Here is a 25985-nt window from a genome sequence, read left to right on the forward strand (position 1 = left end):
ATGTGGATATAAGATGAAATTCTTAAATTTAAAAGGCTCTCTCTGGGTATTACTCTGACACCTGTTACCACAGACCTTTGTAGTCGATCCCAACTGTATCGTGTTATCTTATGGCTCTGCTTCTTCTTGAATCAACTATTTTTCCCCACCAACTCATTCCTCATACAGAAGTCAAGAGGATGTTCACCTTCTATATTTCTTCCTCCATATCCATGAGGTCCCATTGTGTTCTCATATCCTGTTCTATCTGTCCCAATCTGTGCATTCACATCTCCTATAATGATTACTCTCTCTTTACTAAAAACTTTTTCCAAATCATCAAGAAACTGTTTCTCATCCTCTTGAGAACATCCAGTTTGAGCTGCATACACCTGTACCAAAGTTAGTTTGCATACTAACATACTCCTTCTAGATCTTTACTCATGTAGAAACCAACACTCAGCCCCAGTATCATTAATTTCCACCTTTGTCCACTAGTTCTTCAGATTTTCCTGTGAGACTGAGTAAGTTGATGGTCCCCACTCCTCCGGGATTTTTGTATTTTTGCAAGACCCTGTCGATCATCAGGCCATAAACCATCATCCTTGACATAAGTCTGCTCATGCTGGCGTCTTAATTTAGTTAATAAATGCGTTCCGAAGCTCTTATATGTTTCGAAAGCAACCACAAATAAGCTCTTTTACTGGCTTGCTAGGCCTAGTGAAATCAAGGATGTTCTTTCGGGGTTTACTCCCTTAGCCTTTGAGAATTCCTCGTCATCCCACAAGGCAGTGGGTTCCATCTGTACTACCCCCAGAGGAACGGGTTGCCTCCTCCGCCAGCTCGACTGTACCGAATCATATCCTCTGCTTTTGCTGCCGTTGAGGTCTTCACTCGTTAACGTGAGCTGGGACCCTTTACCAGATGTTACACACCAGGTCAGTGTGCTCTGGGACTCACATAAGCAGGGGCACCACTACCGGGGCAGGGCTGCCTCTAAGAGGGTCCCTACCTGTTACCTGAAATGTTCACGTATGTAACATGTTAAATTTTTGAGATATACTGAGATATGGCCATTTTAAAAATTCAACCCCAGTTTAACTTCCCCTTCGGTTGATTTTTCAAAAACAAATCATTTGTGTTTCTTTACTTTTACAGGAGATTCCAGATAGCAACTTTCATGTCTGTAACATGTTACGTTTCTGAGAGAGAGAGATGCCCTAGAACAAGGAGTACCATACGGTAACAGCATTATTTATCTTAGGATGAAATGAGCTTATATATACTGTATATTGAAACAGGAATGTATTTCTTAAGGAGAATGCGCTAACACCCAACTGTATGGATTCAAAACGAGCACCGAGCGCGCAGGCGTTATGGGTGACAGCATGCAAGCGAGCGCTGCTACGGAGTGCCAGCCAAGGCCAAGTGATGTCACACCGAAAGTTCTATTTGATTTGATGGCATTTCATCACGAACAGAAGGTCAGATCATAATTTGGAGAACGTCACCTTGTAGACCTGGACAACAAATGCTACTGCCCAAAATTTCATTAAAATCGGCAGAAGGATGGCCGAGATATGAATTTTTTAAGACGCTCATATTTCCAGTCTCGCTGTCCGACTTTGAGCAATATAAGGGGGTCGCCAGCCTCGAGGAGAACAGTGTGTGAGCGAGTACTTAGTCGTGAACCAGCCGCCTCGCTGTTTGGGCCCGCTGATGTGATACAGCTCGTTACTCTGACCGGCTAAGGACCAGTGGTTGAAAGTACGTAATACGAGTGTTGAAAGCCTTCTCAGTGGACTCTAACTTCCCGTGTAAGCGGAAAGCTTAGTCACTTATAATATCGGTCTGTCGAGCCGAGTAACATTATTTCGTTTTGTGAAGTTTTATATTGAAGAGACTGTACAGTAATCAGTAGATATTTTGAAACTGTGCTTAAAGGACTTAGGGCATAAAGACTGTGCTTTAGTTGTTTCCTCTCCAAGAAAGTGTCTTAGGCCATTTCGTGAAATTGTGCCCTAGTGATAGTACAATTCTTTTTATGGACAGTGTCAATTTGTTTTATAAAGGGCAGTGGCAAACTTTCTTTTAAAGACTGTGTCCATCACTCCATGAGAAAAACAGTGTTGACATTTCTTGTCATAAGACTGTGCCAACCTTCATTTTCAAAAGACTGTGTTAATTCATTTCGCAGAACCGTGCTAACATTTTCTTTCATAAGACTGTGCCGATATTTCCTTTCAAAGACTGTGCTAATTCGCTTCGTGAAATACGGTACCTTTATTTACTTCCAAGGGACTAGGAAAGACTGTGTCTACATTTATTGCCGAGAAGTTGTACGTGTAATACTGCGCCTCAGGGGAAAATTTATCTCTGAGAAACTACGTGATTTTTTTGTTAAGACTGTGTCGTAATAGAACTCGGTTCTTTTTCACTGGACCGTGTCATAAACTGTTACTTTTCTGTCTTCGCAGAAACTTTCATTTACTTCTACGTGTGCCGACTGTGTCTGACATTAAGTGAAGTAGTAAACAGTTGTATCTCACAAAGTCGCACATTGCCTGTCACTATTACACCAACAATATTAATTTACTTCTACGTGTGCCGACTGTGTCTGACATTAAGTGAAGTAGTAAACAGTTGTATCTCACAAAGTCGCACACTGCCTGTCACTATTGCACCAACAATATTAATTTACTTCTACATGTGCTTGTGCCGACTGTGTCTGACATTAACTGAAGTAGTAAACAGTTGTATCTCACAAAGTCGCACATTGCCTGTCACTATTGCACCAACAATATTAATTTACTTCTACGTGTGCTTGTGCCGACTGTGTCTGACATTAAGTGAAGTAGTAAACAGTTGTATCTGGGGAAGTCCCACATTGCCTGTCACTATTACACCAACAATATTAATTTACTTCTACGTGTGCTTGTGCCGACTGTGTCTGACATTAAGTGAAGTAGTAAACAGTTGTATCTCACAAAGTCGCACATTGCCTGTCACTATTGCACCAAAAATATTAATTTACTTCTACGTGTGCCGACTGTGTCTGACATTAACTGAAGTAGTAAACAGTTGTATCTCACAAAGTCGCACATTGCCTGTCACTATTGCACCAACAATATTAATTTACTTCTACGTGTGCTGACTGTGTCTGACATTAAGTGAAGTAGTAAACAGTTGTATCTCACAAAGTCGCACACTGCCTGTCACTATTGCACCAACAATATTAATTTACTTCTACGTGTGCCGACTGTGTCTGACATTAACTGAAGTAGTAAACAGTTGTATCTCACAAAGTCGCACATTGCCTGTCACTATTGCACCAACAATATTAATTTACTTCTACGTGTGCCGACTGTGTCTGACATTAACTGAAGTAGTAAACAGTTGTATCTCACAAAGTCCCACATTGCCTGTCACTATTGCACCAACAATATTAATTTACTTCTACGTGTGCTTGTACCGACTGTGTCTGACATTAAGTGAAGTAGTAAACAGTTGTATCTGAGGAAGTCCCACATTGCCTGTCACTATTGCACCAACAATATTAATTTACTTCTACGTGTGCTTGTGCCGACTGTGTCTGACATTAAGTGAAGTAGTAAACAGTTGTATCTCACAAAGTCGCACATTGCCTGTCACTATTGCACCAACAATATTAATTTACTTCTACGTGTGCCGACTGTGTCTGACATTAACTGAAGTAGTAAACAGTTGTATCTCACAAAGTCGCACATTGCCTGTCACTATTGCACCAACAATATTAATTTACTTCTACATGTGCTTGTGTCGACTGTGTCTGACATTAAGTGAAGTAGTAAACAGTTGTACCTCACAAAGTCCCACATTGCCTGTCACTATTGCACCAAGAATATTAATTATTTTCACAGAACTGTGATTTTGATTTCATCTCTTTTTTCAAAAGTAATGTGCGTCCAACCCCATTCCCAGCGGAACTAGTTCGGCCAGTAAACAGTGTCTCGCCACAATTTGCAGTGCAGTGCTGTAGAGAAGTGTCGTATCAGATTTTATTGACATTCTCTGCAAAAGTTTTACATTTCTCTACTCCCTTCATACAAAGCTAAACAACTATTCCACACTCCGGCCAGGTTCGAGTCTCCTTCAACATCTGACAACCACCATGGGACGACTCACATCTTTGAGGACTTTCAAACCATTCATCTGTAAAAGGTGGTATAATATCTCTAAAGCATGCTCTCCACAAGCTCCCGTTGTAGCCCTCCGATCCTGAAAACTTTATTTTTCTTTACAAATGATTATATACCGTTGCCAATGAATCTTGTAAAACAAACATCTTTTACATACGAAACAGGAATACCAAAACGAAGGAAGAAATTCATTGAAAATTTTGTGACAGATCCTCGCACACCGAAGAGTAACCCAATCACTTCCCAGCAACTGGCGGATATGTGATACTTTTCTTCAAAGTACTTAAAACAGGGTTCGTAGTGTCTCTTCTTTTCAGAATCAACTTCTTTGGCCTGTGAACTCAAACCTTATTGTTGGATCAATAACAATGCCAATGTTTCTCTTCCCGTCTGTACAGCGCACTTCTTCACTTCCCCCTTGTCACTGCTCTTCACCACCATTAATTGGGTTTTCCAAAAGAAAAAAAAAAATTCCTTTATTTTTAAAGGAGAAACCAAATACCAATGCTCATGTCTGTAATATCTTCAGTTTCTGAGATAAAAGCATCCTCAAAAAGGTATTCAACCTGCTTTTTACCGTTTTAATCCCCCTTAAGGGGATTTTCTGAAAACAAAAAATTACGGGTTTCTTTATTTTTAAAGGAGATACCAAATACTAATTTTAATGTCCGTAAACTTTTAAGTTTTTGAAATATGGATATACTAATTTAAACATCCCTTAGCAAAGGAATATCCAAAAATCCTTCCTTAGTGAGCACCTACACACTAATATAAATGTATCCTCAAAATTTCATTTCTTTATGTCCAGTAGTTTTGTCTCGGCGATGGGTCGGTTGGGACATGTTATAAAGATGTATGCTTATATTTAAGGTGGATGATCAATGCTGTTAAAATGTGTGATTAATTTTTACAACCTTGTTTTAGCGGACACCTCTTGTAATGGAACCGGGAGTGTCCGCAGAAGAGCTGCCTTGTGGGACCCCCCTCTTAATCATTAGCTTCACCTACTCTAATTCTCCATCCATTCAACCACTCTTTTGTCTAGTCCAATAGCCCTTATTTTCATCAGAAGTCTCCTATCAAAAGCCTTCGATAGGTCAATAGCAATACAGTCCATTTAATCTAACATATTTGCCATAGCTTTTTGGAATCATAAGGTTGAGCCTTATTGGAATAATTTTTCCCAAACCTATACTGCCTTCCATGAAACCACTTAGTAATTTCTCAAACATGATACAACGCGTCAAGCTGACTGGGCTGTATCAGCTATTCAGAGAACACTGGAGGTGGTTTCAGGGGTAACTAAATGTCCTTGGTGGGCGAAATCCATCACACTGGCCTCCAAATATTGGAATGCCACACTCCCTAGGCAGGAGAAAAACTTGTCTCATGTATTATTTTCAAGTGAAACGTTTATCATCAAAAAGTTTACAAACAACATTTGTGTTGACCCTCGGAGAAGTTAGTCTTCCCAGTCGAGATCACGTCGATACTTCTGTCTCCGTAAGGACTCCTCGCGAAACCTCTCCAGCTCCTGCGAAAACAACACAATATGTCACTCACAAAGGAAGTCTTCAAAGTGTTAGTCTCCAATTCTCTTCAAATTTGGCATGTGAGGAACTGAACCAGGAAGAGCCGTACAACCCAAGATTCAAAGTTGTGAAAATACACCTTCACCTCCTGGAATAGCATGACTCACACAAACAGCTCAACGACTAACATGTGAAATTTGAAGGGAATCGGAGTGTAACTTTGATAGGCTGTTGAAGACTATAAATATATTACAAAACTAAGTCTAAGGCTTTCACTTTTACAAACTTTCTACCAGTGACCAAAATAAAACTGTCAAGGCGCAAAGGGCCTTGGCCTACAAAGCAACTGCCGCTCAGCCCAAGACCTACGTGTCATGTGGTCGGCGGGAAGAATCCTTTCTAGTCCGGGGACACCATCTCCCCGTGAGGGTAATCACTTAAGGTGAGTGGACCTCATCCGGCCGGGAGTCTAACCCAGGGTCTCCAGGTAAGAGGCAGGCACACTACCCAAACACCACAGGATCGACCTTCCGTCAGCTGGTTCAACGAGGATGAGTTAACTCGCCGTATCCATTTTAGAAAACAAGATTGGGTGGGGTGAAAATAAAATATTTGAGATTTGAGAGAGAAATTCACACAATCACGAAATACAAATATGAATGTGGAGTAGAGCCTGAGCTACATTCACAGTTGTTCTTGGGCTTCGTCATGACTCACTGAGGGAAGAGTTGATGAATACAGGAAAAGGGAAGAGACAAAAAATTATGAAGATTAATAGAGGTAGTAAAAGATTAGGAACTTGATGAGAGGAAATGGCAAGGAGGCAGCACAGTACCAGAATGAGATAAGCAATACCAAACCCTATTCAGTTTTGCTAGGTCCACCAGTTCTTTTTCTCTACCATCAAATTATTTTCATTTTTTTGATCCCTGACAGTCATCTAGCTAATGCCTCACACTTTGTGTTGTACTACTGGTAGTGACTAGGCCAGTGTAAGTGTAAGTTTGTTACAAAGCTATGTCCAACATAGGACAGTGGTGACTTGGGTCTATTCAAATGGGTGTGCAACAGTCCTCTACGGGCAAACAGAATGCCAGACTTATCCTTCCATCAGCCATTGACATTTCCCGTCTAAAGGTTAAGACCAAATTGCAATGAATTACGGCCTTCCAATGGTCCTGTTTGCTGGCAAATTTCTCTGTTACCATAAACTAAGCAGACAAGCCAGTTATATTCTGACCGGGGGTAGTGAAAGTTCTTCGGATTGTGTAATGTTATCTACCTCCTGCTCACTGCTACCAGTTTTAGTTCCTTGCCTTCATGTCAGTCTGGAAAACTGCACCACCTCATACATGCTTGCGAGTTGAGCTGGAGCGAAGATGCTGAGATTGCCCTACGTCAAGTGAAGTGCAACTATAACTTGTGGCATCACTGCTGATGACTCATATTTGAATTTGGTTCAGTGTAACTTTACTACGGAACTTAAAATCGTTAGGAACTATTTGGAAAGTTGTGTTGCCTCATTCCTTGAGTTACAAGGAAATGCAGCTGGTATGCATTTGGACGCTACCTGTGGGCGTGACTATTTACTAAAGCTTCATCCAGTAGTTGGCCGCTATACATAACTGCGACAGTGTGGCAAATAATCTGATACAGACAAAAGACGAATTACCTTTGTAGTCTGGAGGAACGTGGAGTCGACGCCTGACGGATTTCCGTCTTCCTCGCAAAAAACGATGTTGAGAGGATTGGATTATGATCTTGGTTAACCATCACAATTGGTTTCAGGGTTGAAAAACACTTTTCATTGGCACTAGGCACTGAAAATTTTGTTTTCCAGGATTATTTAATTTTGGGCAAATTGCTTATCCTTACGCTCTAGTAGTAGTTTGATTTCATAATGAATTTCAGCTTAACTAAGTAAGTGTTGATTCTGGAACCTTAAACTTAATGATCTAAAATTGTTATTGGCATAAGAGACCTCTGGATCTTCCAAAGAAATGTTTACTATATGGGGTAAAATATTCCTTTTATCAATCTAAATTTGGAAATGTAACTACTAAATTCTAAATTATTATTATTGTTGAGTGATATTTCGTAATGTTCTGGAAATTTTCGTGATGCACACTTTCGGAACAGGGTGTATCTGCCCCTGTTGATTCTAGAAGCATGTTTTTACTAATTTTGGAAGAAGGAAAGTTTGCGATTAGGGTTAGGTGATATTCTGGAATATTATGAAAACATTGTGGCTTGGTAAGGGGTTTTGATTGGTGGCGAGAGGGAAACTTCTGTGGTCTGATTGGTTACTCAGTGATTGCACCGGGGCCAGCCTTGCCTTCTTAAGGTGCGTCCACACCAAGATGTTTTCGTTAACTTTGTTAATAAACATTGTTAATGAACAATGTTCATGAACATTTCTGTCTGTTAACAAACAAAATAGCGTGTTCATCAACTTTTCGAGCATGTTGATAAACAAAATTTCTTTAACTTTTGTGAATGAAACTTTTCATTAACATTTCGTGTTTTCGTAAGCATTTCGGTTCGCACATGCGCAAAGACGCAATTAGAGCAAGCAAATTCGTGGCGCGGAATACAATACTATTTTTTATTTTTCGAAATCGACTGTCGAATCGCAAGCAACTCGTATACACCATACAAATAAATAAGTGAAGTGTAGGAGTGTTTCTCTTACATGATCCTTGGTAGGAGTCACCAGTCGCTAGGAATCTTCAAGTTATACTTAGCCTAACATTAAATGAGATGGCATTCTCGTAATTTGTATCATTTCTTGCAATTTCAGGCCCAATTACTGTCAACAAGAACTGAAAGTCTTGTGGGGACATTCTCAGAAAGTTTTGAAAGCCTGCTGCATCATGAATTCAAAGTTCTGACATAGGCCTAAGTGTCCTCTCCAAACTTAATTGTAAACGCTTTTCCAATATATATTTTTTGTCACACTTTGCGTCTGCGCTTTTCTCTAATTGCACTCATTAAAATAACGAAAGCTGCAGCTGTAAGTACGAGTATTTTCTTCTTCCTGACCCTATACAATGTAACCTCACAAACAGATATTTTGGTGTGCACACAATGTTAAAGAAGTTTGCTAACAAAAGTTTATTTGGTGTGGACACAATGTTAAAGAAGTTTGTTAACAAAAGTTTATTTGGTGTGCCCACAATGTTAAAGATGTTTGTTAACAAAAGTTTATTTGGTGTGCCCACAATGTTAAAGTTAACAAAAGTTTATTTGGTGTGCACACAATGTTAAAGTTAACAAAAGTTTATTTGGTGTGCACACAATGTTAAAGTTAACAAAAGTTTATTTGGTGTGCACACAATGTTAAAGTTAACAAAAGTTTATTTGGTGTGCACACAATGTTAAAGTTAACAAAAGTTTATTTGGTGTGCACACAATGTTAAAGATGTTATGTTTGTTAACAAAAGTTTATTTGGTGTGGACACAATGTTAAAGTTAACAAAAGTTTATTTGGTGTGCACACAATGTTAAAGTTAACAAAAGTTTATTTGGTGTGCCCACAATGTTAAAGTTAACAAAAGTTTATTTGGTGTGCACACAATGTTAAAGATGTTATGTTTGTTAACAAAAGTTTATTTGGTGTGGACACAATGTTAAAGATGTTTGTTAACAAAAGTTTATTTGGTGTGCCCACAATGTTAAAGTTAACAAAAGTTTATTTGGTGTGCACACAATGTTAAAGTTAACAAAAGTTTATTTGGTGTGCACACAATGTTAAAGATGTTATGTTTGTTAACAAAAGTTTATTTGGTGTGGACACAATGTTAAAGATGTTATGTTTGTTAACAAAAGTTTATTTGGTGTGCACACAATGTTAAAGTTAACAAAAGTTTATTTGGTGTGCACACAATGTTAAAGATGTTATGTTTGTTAACAAAAGTTTATTTGGTGTGCACACAATGTTAAAGATGTTATGTTTGTTAACAAAAGTTTATTTGGTGTGCACACAATGTTAAAGTTAACAAAAGTTTATTTGGTGTGCACACAATGTTAAAGTTAACAAAAGTTTATTTGGTGTGCACACAATGTTAAAGATGTTTGTTAACAAAAGTTTATTTGGTGTGGACACAATGTTAAAGATGTTTGTAAACAAAAGTTTATTTGGTGTGCCCACAATGTTAAAGTTAACAAAAGTTTATTTGGTGTGCACACAATGTTAAAGATGTTTGTTAACAAAAGTTTATTTGGTGTGGACACAATGTTAAAGATGTTTGTTAACAAAAGTTTATTTGGTGTGCACACAATGTTAAAGATGTTTGTTAACAAAAGTTTATTTGGTGTGGACACAATGTTAAAGATGTTTGTTAACAAAAGTTTATTTGGTGTGCCCACAATGTTAAAGATGTTTGTTAACAAAAGTTTATTTGGTGTGCCCACAATGTTAAAGTTAACAAAAGTTTATTTGATGTGCACACAATGTTAAAGATGTTATGTTTGTTAACAAAAGTTTATTTGGTGTGCACACAATGTTAAAGATGTTATGTTTGTTAACAAAAGTTTATTTGATGTGCACACAATGTTAAAGATGTTTGTTAACAAAAGTTTATTTGGTGTGCCCACAATGTTAAAGATGTTTGTTAACAAAAGTTTATTTGGTGTGCCCACAATGTTAAAGATGTTTGTTAACAAAAGTTTATTTGGTGTGCCCACAATGTTAAAGATGTTTGTTAACAAAAGTTTATTTGATGTGCACACAATGTTAAAGATGTTTGTTAACAAAAGTTTATTTGGTGTGCCCACAATGTTAAAGATGTTTGTTAACAAAAGTTTATTTGGTGTGCACACAATGTTAAAGTTAACAAAAGTTTATTTGATGTGCACACAATGTTAAAGATGTTATGTTTGTTAACAAAAGTTTATTTGGTGTGCCCACAATGTTAAAGTTAACAAAAGTTTATTTGATGTGCACACAATGTTAAAGATGTTATGTTTGTTAACAAAAGTTTATTTGGTGTGCCCACAATGTTAAAGTTAACAAAAGTTTATTTGGTGTGCACACAATGTTAAAGATGTTATGTTTGTTAACAAAAGTTTATTTGGTGTGGACACAATGTTAAAGTTAACAAAAGTTTATTTGGTGTGGACACAATGCCAAAGATGTTTGTTAACAAAAGTTTATTAACATCTTGAGAAATGTTTTCGTTAACTTTGTTTTGTTAACATTGTTTATTAACTTTGGTGTGGACTAACCATTAAGAGAGCGAGGCAAGATTTTCTGGTCTTTTCGTTTCTCGTTAGTCCAGCGATCAGACGTATGTCGGCGATCCTCCCTCCCAGGATGGACTGCCTTGGAGTAGGCGCTGTTGGTTTCATTTCCACCTTAATTTATATATATATATATATTTTTGCTTGTATTTTCCATACGAGTTTACCCCTACTCGCCCAGATTCAGCACTCAATTACTCAGATGCCTTAGCTTTTCAACTAGGCCTGCCTGTTTGATTTTGGAGGCATTCCCCCTTTTCCCCTTATTTGGTAAAATGTGTAATTAATAGATTAATTTTATTTCCCTTGGGGTTTGCCTCCAGTAACTCCGTATCACTTGATGCACGCTAGTTTTTCCTCTGCAGCAAGTTGAACTGGCCTCTGCGTCAAGTTTAAATATTTCTGTTTCCCCTTTGTTTCCATTACGTGGCGCGATTGTCTGAAAGCGCGTTAACTTTCACTTAATTTTGTATTTGTATCAGCCTTAAACGTTGTATTCTGGAAGTTGCATTATGTTAAAGTATCTATGGTTACCCTCTTTGAGTTAAAAGAACAGCCCTTGGCAAATTTCATCTAATTTATTGTTTGGAGATATCATTACTGGATTTTTGAATTGATGGATTTTGTTCTAAACCCACAACCTACGGATCCCAATGCCCCTGGTAGGGTTTCCATGCCCGCTCCACAACCTCACGTTCATTTGTTTAGACTTGATGCAGTTTATCTGATGTTGTGTAATTTAATTTTCCTTTTCCTTTGGTATGTACTGTGTAACCACTGAAATCCGGTTACAGCATACTTTAAATCAAAATTTTATGTATGGCTATTTTCTGTGTAAATTTTATCGGCAGATAAACTATACTTGCAATCTATAATTTATTCCATTCAGAATCCATAATAACTGCTAAGACTTAAATTTTTCTTCCGTCAACATCATCTCTGGTAAAATATTAAAACTGTTATTATTCTAATTCTTGGTTAAAGTTTCTTCAAGGTCTATCAAAGTTTTTTTATATGTGAGGTTAGAAATAATAATAATAATAATAATAATAATAATAATAATAATAATAATAATAATAATAATAATAATAATAATAATAATAATAATAATAATAAATTGTCTTGCATTTGCAGATGACTTTGCAATACTTTCTGAAAATGTGACATCTGCTGTAACCCAAGTAAATGTCTTGGAAAGAATCGCCAGCAGAACTGGCTTAAGAATTTCTGCAGAAAAAACAAATTTTTAACAAATATTTGGGATGCACCAAAATTTCTGAAAACAGATATTGGCCAAATAGAGAGGGTAAAAAAATTCAAATATCTAGGGGAAATAATCCAAGAAAATGGTTTAGAAAAATCTGCAGTAGAGGAGAGGGTACATAAAATGGAGAGAGCTTATGGTGTCACCAAAGATATCTACAATAAAAGATGCCTATCCAAAAATGCAAAAATAAGGCATTACAACACAGTAGTGAAGCCAGAATGCCTATATGCAAGCGAGTGTCTGGCATTAAACTATAATTTAGATAAGCTAGAAATACTAGAAAGGCGAATCATGAGGAAAATATTAGGCCCACAAAACACAGCAGAAGGTTGGAAATTACGAAGTAATGCTGAAATATATAAAAAAATAGAAAATATATCAGATGTAATGAGGAAAAGGAGACTTATGTTTTTTGGACATTTATATCGAATGCAAGATAGTAGATTAACCAGTAAGATTTTCAGATATTTGTGGAGTAAGAAATCAACGACAAGCTGGGTCAACGAAGTAAGAAAGGATTTAGAAAAAAACAATATAACAACAGAAGAAATAAATAATAGAGAAGGCTTTCGGTTAAAAGTATTGAAAATAGAAGGATTCCAAGGTAGGAAAGTAAAAACAACTGGTTCAAAGTGGTCTGAAGACAGAAAGAAGAAACATAGTGAACAGATGAAAGCGTACTGGAAGAAAAGGAAAGAACAAAGAAGAAGGAATTGAAATTGGCACGTGGTCCTCTGGTGGCCCATTCGAAAGAATAATAATAATAATAATAATAATAATAATAATAATAATAATAATAATAATAATAATAATGTCACATTTATTTCTTCTGATGTAAACGAAACCTCAAAATTATTAGCTGCCTTAAGGCTAGTTTACTGTACATTATATTTTGTCTTGCCTATTGTTCTGATTTTGTTGCCTGGTACTGGCATTTATAAGATGATGAATAGCTTTTTTTCCTTTTTCTTGTTTTTAAAAATAATGAAAGACTTCAGATGTTACTGATTGGAAGGATCGTTACCAGATGACTATAACCAAAGTCTACTAGATACTAGAAGGCCTAGACAGAAAGCCAATTTCTTGCATTAACCCTCCGTTGGTCGCGGGGTGAGTGCGGCGCTCACTTTCCTTTTTAAAGATGTGCCGTGCGAAGCTAAGTAGCGCTATACTTCTTAATCACTGAGTAGCTGACTTTTGGAATGTTCTGAGCAAGTCCAATAATGTCGCAGGGTGCGGTGCGACTTTCATTAGAAGCCAGGCATTGTTAATGACCACAGCGAGTCGCTCACCCGCGACCATTGACGTTACATTTTTTCCAACTTCCATATTAGCCTACAAGTCATGAATCAAGATTCTATGATTTGTAATTGGTTATTAGAGGAGTCAGATGATGAAGGCAATAACGAAGATTCTGAGTAACCCGCCAACAGTGATCACGACAGCGCATCTCATGTTTCTGGGGACGAAGCCGTTCCTGGTCGTGACAACATTACTCTGTGGAATATTCACCCCCCTCGAACCAACAAACGTAGGAAGAAAAGAAAAATCGTGATTCATCCACCAGGTGTCACACAAGACAGTACGTGAATCGTGGGCTCTCTACTTCCCAGACAGTGTGTTGGAGAAAATTCTGTTCCATACGAATGTTCGCTTACGCATTACGAGAGCTAATTATTCTTGGGAGAGGGATGCTGTGGATACCAACATTGATGAAATCAGGGCTCTTATAGGATTACTTTACTTATCCGGTGTGATGAAGTCCTTTCATCAAAATGTTGATTTGTGGGCGATGGATGGGACCGCTCCAGAAATATTTCGTCTAGTGATGTCATACCAGAGATTTTACTTACTTTTGAGATGTCTCCGATTTGATGATGCTCAGACGAGAAATGAAAGGAAATCCGTCGATAAATTGGCACCGATACGAAAAATGTTTGAGGGCTTTGTACAGCGCTGTAAAGTTTGCTATTCCGTAGGAGAGTACGTCACAGTTGATGAGATGCTAGAGTCTTTTCGAGGGCGGTGCAGTTTCAGGCAGTGTATGGCAAAGAAGCCAGCAAAGTATGGTCTCAAGATTTTCACCATGGTGGATTCACGGATGTTTTACACCTCAAATATGGAGATCTACCCTGGAGTTCAACCGGATGGGCTGTTTGTTACCGATAACAGACCAAGTGCCATTGTGAAAAGATTGACAGAACCAATAAAAAGCACTGGGCGTAATATAACAATGAACAACTGGTTCTCTTCAGTGGCACTAGTGAATGAACTGGTGAGAAATGACAATCTTACTGTTGTCACTACCATCAGAAAGAACAAGACTGCAATTCCACCAGAAATTGTGAACACTAGGCAAAGGGAAGTGAACTCTAGTCTGTTTGCATTCGGTGAGGATGATTTGTTAGTATCCTACATGCCACGAAAATACGGGAACGTGATACTAATATCAAGTATGGATGATTCTGACGAGATCGATGAATCTTCAGGTGACTTGAGGAAGCCTACAGTCATTACGTTTTACAAACTTACCAAGGGAGGGGTGGACGTAGTAGCCAAGCTGAAAACTCTGTACACCATAGCAAGGGTGTGCTATCGATGGCCTCTTCGTATATTTTTCACATTACTGGATATAGGAGGAATCAACGCCCAAATCATTTTCTGAAGCAGCACGAATGAAGAGATGACGGGAAGAAAGTTCTTGAAAACATTGGCTTTAGATCTGACCAAGAGTTTCTACTAGTGGCATTCATTCAGATCTTCGAATGAGAATGCAACAAAACCTTGGGCTACCACAAGAAGAGCCGACAACTCTGCCACAACTAGACGAAGCTAGGGCGAAATGTGCCTACTGCCCGAAGAAGAAGAATCGAAAAACAATGACAAGATGCAGTAAATGTCAGCTCCTAATATGTGGTCAACACACTGTCAGTATTTGTCAGAGGTGCCCTGGGAGTGTTGAGATAGGCACGGAATACAGTGACTAAATGTACCCCAAGTCCACAACACAGCATGCATGACATAATAATGTTAAATTGATAATTACTGGAATGTTAATTATGCATTTCACAACAATAATTTTAATTTGTAGTTATTCATTGTGCAGTGTTAGATTCCTATTTATTTGCTGTAAAATATGTAAACATATATTTTGCATGTAGAATAGTAGGAAAAATGTATTTAAAAATGGCATGTGTAGCATTAAGTACTTTGCAATAATTATGTGTATTCTGTTTCAATGAATGTTGTACTTAACTTAACCTATCAACAAAAAAGTGATTAAAGAATAAACAAATATCAAAATTAAAACAATAACACCAAAAATAATAACAATAAGGGCCTCGAAAATCATATTACATTAGCGGTGAGCGACCAGCGGCGTTAAGAAATGAGGCGCGACCAACGGAGGGTTAAAAACGGGGTAATAGTTTTTCTAATTTTCACCGCTAGGTTCACGTTTATGTTCTGTTGTTTGGCGCAAATTCTATGATTACGTGTGTTACTGCAACATGTTTTATGAGAAGAAATAACATATTAAACTTCATTTTATGAGGTAAGGCCTTATCTAACATGAAATATGAAGAGTTTTGTCGTCTCACAATTTGCAATATATGGATGGTTGCTGAGTTGCATTTAACATTTGTTCAGTTATGTGCTTCCGAATTACCGTCAAGGTGGTGGTGTTGTTTATTGTTTTAAGAGTAAGTACAACTAGGCAACCATCCTCTATATAATACTAATCAGAGAGAAAAACTGGAAGGGATCCGGCACTTCAAAAAATGAGGGTATCAGCCAAAGAAAGATAAGGGCCACGAAGGGCATGAAAAGGAAAGACTCCCTAGCCCTCAGAAACCTAATAGCGTCAGGGTCAGAAAAGAGGGAGGTCGGGTAGGATAGATGGCACAAGTAAGTGGACTCAGCTAAGGGCCTGTGGTCACCAACCCATGCTCCTAAGTTCAGAGCTCCTCGGGCCTTATTACTGTCAAGTTTCTCATTCCATTCTGCAGGTTAAGATGGTTTATTAACTGCACGTCTGATACAGCGAAGAAATATACACAAATATAAATTTTCATCTTTTTCCTAAAGATCCGAGTTTACGATAGAAATGGAGGGTTGCTAATTCTCGACAGGACAGCAGAAAAGGATCTCTTTGGGCTCCTAATGATAACTCCAGAATATGTAGCTTGCACTTTGTCGAATCAGATTACCGTGTAAGAACTCTGCTCCCCGACAAAGTGCCGAGAGTTTTAATAATTTTCTGATTACAAGAAGACACAGTTGTGAGGGCATGTAGTTCACCAATTAAACAAAAGAAAATAGACCGCAGGCTTGTGGGCGCAGACGATCAACACCGCTCTATAGAATTGGAAAACATGTTAATTCTGATGTAGGCACCCAAACACCTTCAGTATCTGACTACAAAGACAAGCATAAGAATATCAAAAGAAATTTGTTTTCAACTGTAAAGAAACATTGTAGTAAAACTGAGAAGTAAACAGAAGTCTCCTCTAGAAGAGATAAAGGAACTGTTTCCAATCGAAGGTTATACATTACATACGGCGAAACAACTCTTACAATTTGTACACTTAGGTATAGGAATGCTACGACAGGATACCGTTCTCTGTAAACTGTCTCAAAACATTGGCTTCTCTAACAGAGAAACTGGAATCACATCTTTAATAAAAGAAAGACTACAGCATGAATATAGTAATTTGGAATGTCCAGAAGAAACATTGGGGTCTCTTGTTATTGACGAGATGGCAATCAAACCCAGAGTGGGATATGACCGTAACATGGACCAGTTCCTTGGATTTTCAGAAAATGAAATAGAGGACTAGGGCCGAGGTGAAGCTGTGGCTAACAGGTTACTCTGCTTTTTATACCGTGGTTTGACAGCTGACATCAGAATACCCATGCTATTTTACTTCACTAAGCAGTTAACTGACAGTCAGCTGTTAACACTGACAACGAAAGTAATTAGCGAAATAGAATAAACTGGTTTTCTAATCCTATGCTTAATGCCACATAATTGTTCTGTGAATTTGAATATGATGAAAGAGTTGTGTGAAGGTCCAATCTTGCCTGAAATTAAACATCCTAATGATGAAAGCAGACCCCTGTTCCAGCCTTGTTCTGCAAAATATTAGGTCTCAGTTTCTAGCAAAGGATCTTCGTTATCGAGAAACTTTGATTTCAAGTGAACGTGAAGAAAGACTGTATAAACCAGTCTGTTGTTTAACAAGGAAGGTTGTGTACCCCTACAAATGAATGTTAATAGAGCAGCACTAAAAACACTGCCTTAGTCAGTGTCTGATCTGAGAGAAACAATATGGCATGACATACACGATCTGTGCAACAGGAACACAGACTGAACTGAATCGACTGACGATAGGCTTTTGTGGTTAACAGAGGAATTTCTGCTGTACGTTGACATAATAGATTCAGTCAAGAAACATATGAAGCTCTTATGATCACAACAATAAAGTACTTACTTTCTTCATTATATTCTCAGTAAAAAGCTGTTATTTAGTCATTTAAGAAGCAATGGAGGTTTCAATGATATGATGATGTTTATATGCATTAGAGACGACTTCCGACACCATTTGTCCCAAAACTGAAATTCCTCACCGCTCCAAAGTTTAAAGAGACGTTTCAGTGCCGCAGCTGTGATCAAGCACACATCACATATGTTATACTTACAAAGTTTTTCAGATCTGTTCTTGATAGCAATGCAAAGAAAGTGACTAATGACTGTGATTTATTAACAAATTCAAGAGCAAGCCTCTGAGCAGAAAAGTGTTGAAATTATAGAAATAGGGAAAAATCAGGTGAGTACTTCTATTTATTTCCCTAATCTTTATTTTTTGTGTGATAAACAAGTGCAAAATGAAAGAAATCTATGAAGTGTAGTGTGTTTTAAGTTATTCTATATATTTAAATCTGATTCACACCGGGCATAATGATAATAAAAATGTATTATTTCGCGTTGTTGTATGAATCTTCAATATAAGAATATATACAGAACATAAACATGATCCAAGCAGCCATTGCCTGAACTACTTTGTTTGCCCAGAAATGTGTCGGCTTGTCCAGGCAACGCTATAACATACATCCTTCAAGCTTGTCACTTCGTGGTGGTATCCTAAATAGTTATCCATTTGATGCTAGTTCATCCTTTATTTATTGTCACCTGAATTCTTGAATCTTAAAAGTTGAGAATTTATATTTTTCTGATCTTACCTTTACTGATTTTATCAAACTAATCCTACTTTGGGGTTCTGGATTTTGTGCTTTAACCCATTTCAGAGTAATCAGTTTCCTTCAGATATATTTTAAATAATTAATTATTTGGTTGTAAGACTAGTATATTTAAGTAAATAACTGAGGTACTGCTCATGGTACACAAAAGATTAAGGTCAATAATTGATAGCTACATTTTTTTGAATGAAAGGATTAGCCAATTAAGACTAAAACTATCCAGGGGTTATCTTACAGTTATAGGGGTATATGCTCCAAAGGATCTGCAAAAGATAATCAATAAAATTAACAAACAAGATATGCTACTGTTACTGGGAGACTTCAATGCTAGAGTTGGCAATGAGAAAATTCAGAATCACATCGGAATCCATGGAGAAACAATCCGTAATAACAATGGAACAAAATTAATAGATTTCACTGTCTTCAATTAGTTAAAGATCATGAACACAATGTTCCCACACAAGGACAGCCACAAGTACACATGGTCTGCACGAAGTCAGAAATCGATTATAGATTATATAATTTGTAATGGTAAATTGGCAGATTTAGTCTTCGATACAAGAGTCTATCGAGGCCCTGAATTGGAAACTGATCACTATCTATTAGTAGCACGTATTCGCCTGAGGCCTAGATGGTATAAATGAAACAAACAAACAACACAAGAAATTAAAACTTCTCACAAGGTTAACCTATTAAGAGACCCCAGTATAAAATGGCTGTACCAGAACAGATTTAATAATCTTACACAGATGATACCAGTTAGTGACAATGTGGAAATGGAATGGTTAATGTGTGTTCAATTTTAAAGCAGTCTGCTTTTGAGAGTTTTGGGAGTTAAGAAAAACTGGCAGAGAAAAAAGGGTTTAAGAATCTGGAATGAAGAAATTGAAAAAGTTACTTCAGACAAAAGAAATGCTTATAAATTTTTTTTGTCAACTAGTAAATTAGAAGATAAAATAGAGTATTACCACAAGAGAGCAATAGCAAAAAGGGAAGGGTGGAAAAAGTACAGAAAGATTTGGGAAAACTTTGTTTCACACCTGGAGACTGATATAACAAGACCACAACCACAGACCTATAAAATACCCAAGAAACTGAATAATGATGTACAAGAAGACATATACATTAATGCAATACCTCTAACAGAGTGGCTCATTTATTTTCGAAACCTTTGGAGAGGTTTAAATATTCAGCCATTTCTTCTGAGTCTTCGGAAACCATTACATTCAAAGAACTGGAACTAGTACTCAGAAAATATAGAAATGGAAAAGCATCTGGAAAAGACTCAATAAATGCAGAACTATTCAAGTACTCCAGTGACATCTTCAAGCAAAGATTTCATCAATTTAATTTGGAATGGCAACAGACCACCAGAGAATTGGCAAAAAGCTATAGTTATTCTTCTTCATAAGAACGGCAGTGTGAAAGATTGTGGAAATTACAGAGGGATAAGTATACTCAACTCAGGTTACAAAATTTACTCTAATATTGTCAGAGAAAAATTATTCAGGTATTATGAAAATGTGATTGGAAATGAACAACATGGATTTCGAAAGGGACACTCATGTGCTGATGCTTCCTTTACCTTGAAAATTTTAGTCGAAAAACGCAGGGAATTTAACTTGGAAACTCACAAAGCATTTGTTGATTTTAAGAAAGCCTTTGACCTAGTTAACAGGAACAGACTTCTTAATATCTTAGCAGAAGATAATGTCCCACAACAGTTAATAGATAACATATACAACATGTACAGTGACAACCTTATTGCAGTAAAGTTAGGAAATCATCAGACTGAATGGAAACCGGTCAGCAGAGGTGTGAGACAAGGTTGTGGACTTTCTCCTTTGTTGTTCATAATCTATATGGACAACATAATGCAGGAATGAAGACATGAAAGGCATGGATCAATCCCAGTCAGCAGATATCTCACACATCCAGATGCCATACTCTTTGCTAATGATGTTGCATTGGTAGCATCATCATTAGAAGATGATCTTCAGTGGTCAGTATTTAATCTCCAGAAAGTCTCTTAAAAATTTGACACGATCATTTCACTACAAAAGAGCCTTTAAGGGGAAAGAACCTACCCCAATAAAATCTGTTTGGATAATAAAATTTTGGAAAGAGTCAATGAATTCAATTATCTGGGATATAATTTATACCTCTGATTGATATCTCTGCAAAAATAACCATTTTTATCAGAACAACAGGAATCATAAATCACATCATGAAGCCATCTCTTGTCCAAAATCACACTCACGTCTTTATAACACTTTAGACAGACCAGCCCTTTGTTATGGCAGTGAGGCATGGACAATACGAACTCAAGACATTTCCAGAATTACAGCACGTGAAATGACGTTCATACGAAAAACAGCAGGCTATATAAAATGGGATCGTATAAGAAATGAAGATGTGCTTAAGGGACTGAATGTGAAACCAGTAATCAATTACATCTATGATTACCAAGAAAACTGGAAACGTCACGTTCAAAGACTGGAATCTGGAAGACTACCAAAGGAGATCCTATGCTATCAACCAAGAGGATACAGATATATAGGACGTCCAATGAAGCGATGGAAAGAAAATTCAAGACCGTAACAGGCCACATGGCCCAATACTTGGAAGGATGATGATGATGATGACATAACCTCACCTTCCCGGGATGAACAAACCTGTTCCCACTGATGAGGCTCTGTCGACCGAGTCACGGTGGTATAACCGTTACATCAATTACGGAGGAAATGCTGTAATTTCAGCTAGTCCATTAGCTGAGAGGTGGCAGCCCCACCAATGGTCTTACTTCCTTCAGGCTAGCAACCCGTCGGAAGGACATATGATCGCTTTCAAGTCTTGGAAAAACAAAAATGCAAGACCATAACGGGACACATAGCCCAATACTTGGAAGGAAGATGACGATGATGATGAAGACCTCATTTAAAAGTTATTTTCTTAATTATCAGTCAATTTCACAATACAAATATTCTCATTTTACTTCATATACATTATCTGTTATTTAGGAACAGATTTATTAAATCTACTTTATCTTAATGGGTGTTCCTCATTTCATGAGATATTAGTAAAAGGGTTGAGGCCTCCTTTCAAAACTAGTTCCTGGCCATTTGATTTTATCCATTATTGGGGTGGGCCCATGCCGTTCCCAATGTGATTACTGTCACTGGTAAGTAATAGTATCTGTGACATTCAGCAAAGCTCAATCATTAGCGTGGCTGCCCTACGCTTGATTGCTGACAGGCTCAACAGTTTTAATGGTTATTGGTTAATTATGTCTGTAGCACCCCATGCTCTCAGACGCACAGGTCAACCAGGCCTCTCTGGAGGGCACCTGGCATAATTATGAGGCTATGAACAGCACAAACCTGTCTGTAGCGTCCCGCTCTCACAGACGTGCAGAACATCCAGGCCATTCTGGAGGGCACCTGCCATTCCTATGATGCTAGGAACAGCACAAACCTGTCTGTAGCGCCCCGTGCTCACAGATGCGCAGAACATCCAGGCCACTCTGGAGGGCACCTGCCACTCCTATGATGCTAAGAACAGCACAAATCTGTCTGTAGCGCCCCGTGCTCACAGACGTGCAGGTCAACCAGGCCTCTCTGAAGGGCACCTGCCATTCTTACGATGCTAAGAACAGCATAAAACTGTCTGTAGCGCCCCGTGCTCACAGATGTGCAGAACACCCAGGCCTATCTGGAGGGCACCTGTCATTATTATGAGGCTAACAGCACAAACCTGTCTGTAGCGCCCCGTGCTCACAGATGCGCAGAACATCCAGGCCACTCTGGAGGGCACGTGCCATTCCTATGAGGCTAAGAACAGCACAAACCTGTCTGTAGCGCCCCATGCTCACAGATGCACAGAACACCCAGGCCTCTCTGGAGGTCACCTGTCATTATTATGAGGCTAACAGCACAAACCTGTCTGTAGCGCCCCGTGCTCACAGATGCGCAGAACATCCAGGCCACTCTGGAGGGCACGTGCCATTCTCATGAGGCTAAGAACAACACAAACCTGTCTGCAGTGCCCCGTGCTCACAGATCCGCATAACAACCAGGCCCCTTTGGAGGGCACGTGCCATTCTCATGAGGCTAAGAACAGCACAAACCTGTCTGTAACACCCCGTGCTCACAGACGCGCAGAACATCCAGGCCTCTCTGGAGGTCACCTGGCATAATTATGAGGCTATGAACAGAACAAACCTGTCTGTAGCACCCCGTGCTCACAGACGCGCAGAACATCCAGGCCTCTCTGGAGGTCACCTGGTATAATTATGAGGCTATGAACAGCACAAACCTGTCTGTAGCGCCCCGTGCTCACAGACGTGCAGCACATCCAGGCCTCTTTGGAGGGCACCTGCCATTCTTATGAGGCTAAGAACAGCACAAACCTGTCTGTAGCGCCCCGTGCTCACAGACGCGCAGAATATCCAGGCCTCTTTGGAGGGCACCTGCCATTCTTATGAGGCTATGAACAGCACAAACCTGTCTGTAGCGCCCTGTGCTCACAGACGCGCAGGTCAACCAGGGCACCTGCCATAATTACGAGGCTATGAACAGCACAAACCTGTCTGTAGCGCCCCGTGCTCACAGACGCGCAGGTCAACGAGAGCATCTGCCATTCTTATGAGGCTATGAACAGCACAAACCTGTCTGTAGCGCCCTGTGCTCACAGACGCGCAGGTCAACCACAGCACCTGCCATTCTTATGAGGCTATGAACAGCACAAACCTGTCTGTAGCGCCCCGTGCTCACAGACGCGCAGGTCAACCAGAGCACCTGCCATTCTTATGAGGCTATGAACAGCACAAACCTGTCTGTAGCGCCCTGTGCTCACAGACGCGCAGGTCAACCAGGGCACCTGCCATAATTATGAGGCTATGAACAGCACAAACCTGTCTGTAGCGCCCCGTGCTCACAGACGCGCAGGTCAACCAGAGCACCTGCCATTCTTATGAGGCTATGAACAGCACAAACCTGTCTGTAGCGCCCTGTGCTCACAGACGCGCAGGTCAACCAGGGCAACTGCCATAATTATGAGGCTATGAACAGCACAAACCTGTCTGTAGCGCCCTGTGCTCACAGACGCGCAGGTCAACCAGGGCACCTGCCATAATTACGAGGCTATGAACAGCACAAACCTGTCTGTAGCACCCCGTGCTCACAGATGTGCAGGTCAACCACAGCACCTGCCATAATTATGAGGCTATGAACAGCACAAACCTGTCTGTAGCGCCCCGTGCTCACAGATGCGCAGGTCAACCACAGCACCTGCCATAATTATGAGGCTATGAACAGCACAAACCTGTCTGTAGCGCCCCGTGCTCACAGACGCGCAGGTCAACCAGAGCACCTGCCATTCTTATGAGGCTATGAACAGCACAAACCTGTCTGTAGCGCCCTGTGCTCACAGACGCGCAGGTCAACCAGGGCACCTGCCATAATTATGAGGCTATGAACAGCACAAACCTGTCTGTAGCGCCCCGTGCTCACAGACGCGCAGAACAACCAGGCCTCTCTGGAGGTCACCTGGCATAATTATGAGGCTATGATTAGTACAAACCTGTCTGTAGCGCCCCGTGCTCACAGATGCACAGGTCAACCAGGGCACCTGCCATAATTATGAGACTATGAACAGCACAAACCTGTCTGTAGCGTCCCGTGCTCACAGACCCGCATAACAACCAGGCCTCTTTGGAGGGCACCTGCCATTCTTATGAGGCTAAGAACAGCACAAACCTGTCTGTAGCGCTCCATGCTCACAGATGCACAGAACACCCAGGCCTCTTTGGAGGGCACCTGCCATAATTATGAGACTATGAACAGCACAAACCTGTCTGTAGCGTCCCGTGCTCACAGACCCGCATAACAACCAGGCCTCTTTGGAGGGCACCTGCCATTCTTATGAGGCTAAGAACAGCACAAACCTGTCTGTAGCGCTCCATGCTCACAGATGCACAGAACACCCAGGCCTCTTTGGAGGGCACCTGCCATAATTATGAGGCTAAGAACAGCACAAACCTGTCTGTGAAGTGTTTTTATGTTACAATCAACCTTAAAATAACCCTTGTCAAAGTAAGTAATCTTATTAAGGTACAAATACTCTTTTATAATTTATATGAATTGTTTAGGAGTTTTTGTCGTTTTAGTGAATGTGGCCCACCATCATGCAGGTTGTACCAGAGATGTCTTATTGTCTTAACTCTCCATTCTGGTCTGATGCCTACAGTCTCGATGAGGTGTGTGTCAAGACTGAAGAGTCCTCACTTCTGCACCCTGTTGGTGGTCTTTGGAGACTATATTGCTGATGTAGATCCAACACTCTCAAAGTGAGTTAGCCAGTCTAGCTGTTCTCGAGGTTGAACACCTGAAACTTGTCAAATCATGCAATTCTGTACAGTTCACTTGTCGTCTTCTTCTTCTTCTTCTTCTTCTACTCTTAGAGTAATCAAGTCTAATGACTGCAATGAGTCTTCCCCAACTGGGCCAATTCTGTGCAGTATGTAGCTCCTACATCCTGAGTTCACAAGAAATGTCATCATGAATGTCTTTCTTGGTCTTCGAAAAGGGGGTTTTGCTGGTACTTTACCTTCCAAAATTTCCATCAACACATTCCTATGTCAAAGCCAATGTTCCATCCAAGAAAGTTATCTCTTCCTAGTCTGACTACAGCTGTCCGTTATCTTGGACAATGTTCTATACCTCGGTATTGGTCTTCTTCTCCACTCAAGTTATCCATTGCAGCTGATGCCAACAGTCTCCAGGTCTCAGCACAATACAGTCCAACAGACTTTTGCATAAGATGAGGGACTACAGGACACTCAAGGTTTTCTATATTTGAACTGTGCTATCTGTTGAAGAGGCTCACCACTGATAATCACGCGCAATCGACGTGGGTTCCTACTAAACATCATGACTTTTTTTTCTTTTTAATATTCACTTTCATACCAAATTCCTTACCTTTTTCATTCAGCTTTAGTTGGACTACTCACAACTATAGATTGATCATCATCTCCTATTTTCACCCCAAGCTTGGTTTATGTTAGAGATGGTGAGAGCAGACAGCCTTGTCTCACTCCTTTCAGTATCTGTACAGGGGCTATTAGTTCATTGCCAAACCTGATAACTGCATCATGTGATGTGGGCAACCTATCTGAACGAGACGTATTCCATGGCACTTGATGGGTCCTTAAATCATTCTAAAGGGCAGTGCTGTGTGAAGGAGGGGGCAATTAGAGGACTGCATAAGAAATTTATTCAAAGTGAATGAAAAATATTGTTTTCTAAGTATCATTGAGGTATATTAGATAACAAAATACTTACATCATCTTTGTGGGCACGGAGGGCATCAATGATTGGTTCTCTGAAGTTAGTATCCCTGGCTGGATCCTCAGGCATAACTGTTCTTTCACTCGTCTCCTGGAACATCAAAAGTCACGTTCAATAACAAGTTCCTGGAGCACGTTACATTCCTTGTCAAGTGCCTCAGAAGCACATGCAGCGCATATTGTTC

The 25985-nt window shown here is 39.4% G+C and overlaps 1 protein-coding gene across 1 annotated transcript in view; it reads right to left on the reverse strand.

The window, feature by feature from the left end:
• Positions 1-5549: 5549 nt before the first annotated feature.
• LOC136880973 (cytoplasmic dynein 2 light intermediate chain 1) overlaps positions 5550-25985 on the reverse strand; it is a 212900-nt gene continuing 192464 nt past the window's right edge. The window contains exons 8-9 of the mRNA XM_068229209.1: positions 25796-25891; positions 5550-5691 (exon numbers count right to left, since the gene is read on the reverse strand). Of these exons, the coding sequence (XP_068085310.1) occupies positions 5620-5691; positions 25796-25891 (168 nt within the window). The 3' untranslated portion in view covers positions 5550-5619. The remainder of the gene's footprint in view (positions 5692-25795; positions 25892-25985) is intronic.

Source organism: Anabrus simplex, chromosome 9, assembly GCF_040414725.1.
Source record: "Anabrus simplex isolate iqAnaSimp1 chromosome 9, ASM4041472v1, whole genome shotgun sequence".
NCBI classification, from domain to species: domain Eukaryota; kingdom Metazoa; phylum Arthropoda; class Insecta; order Orthoptera; family Tettigoniidae; genus Anabrus; species Anabrus simplex.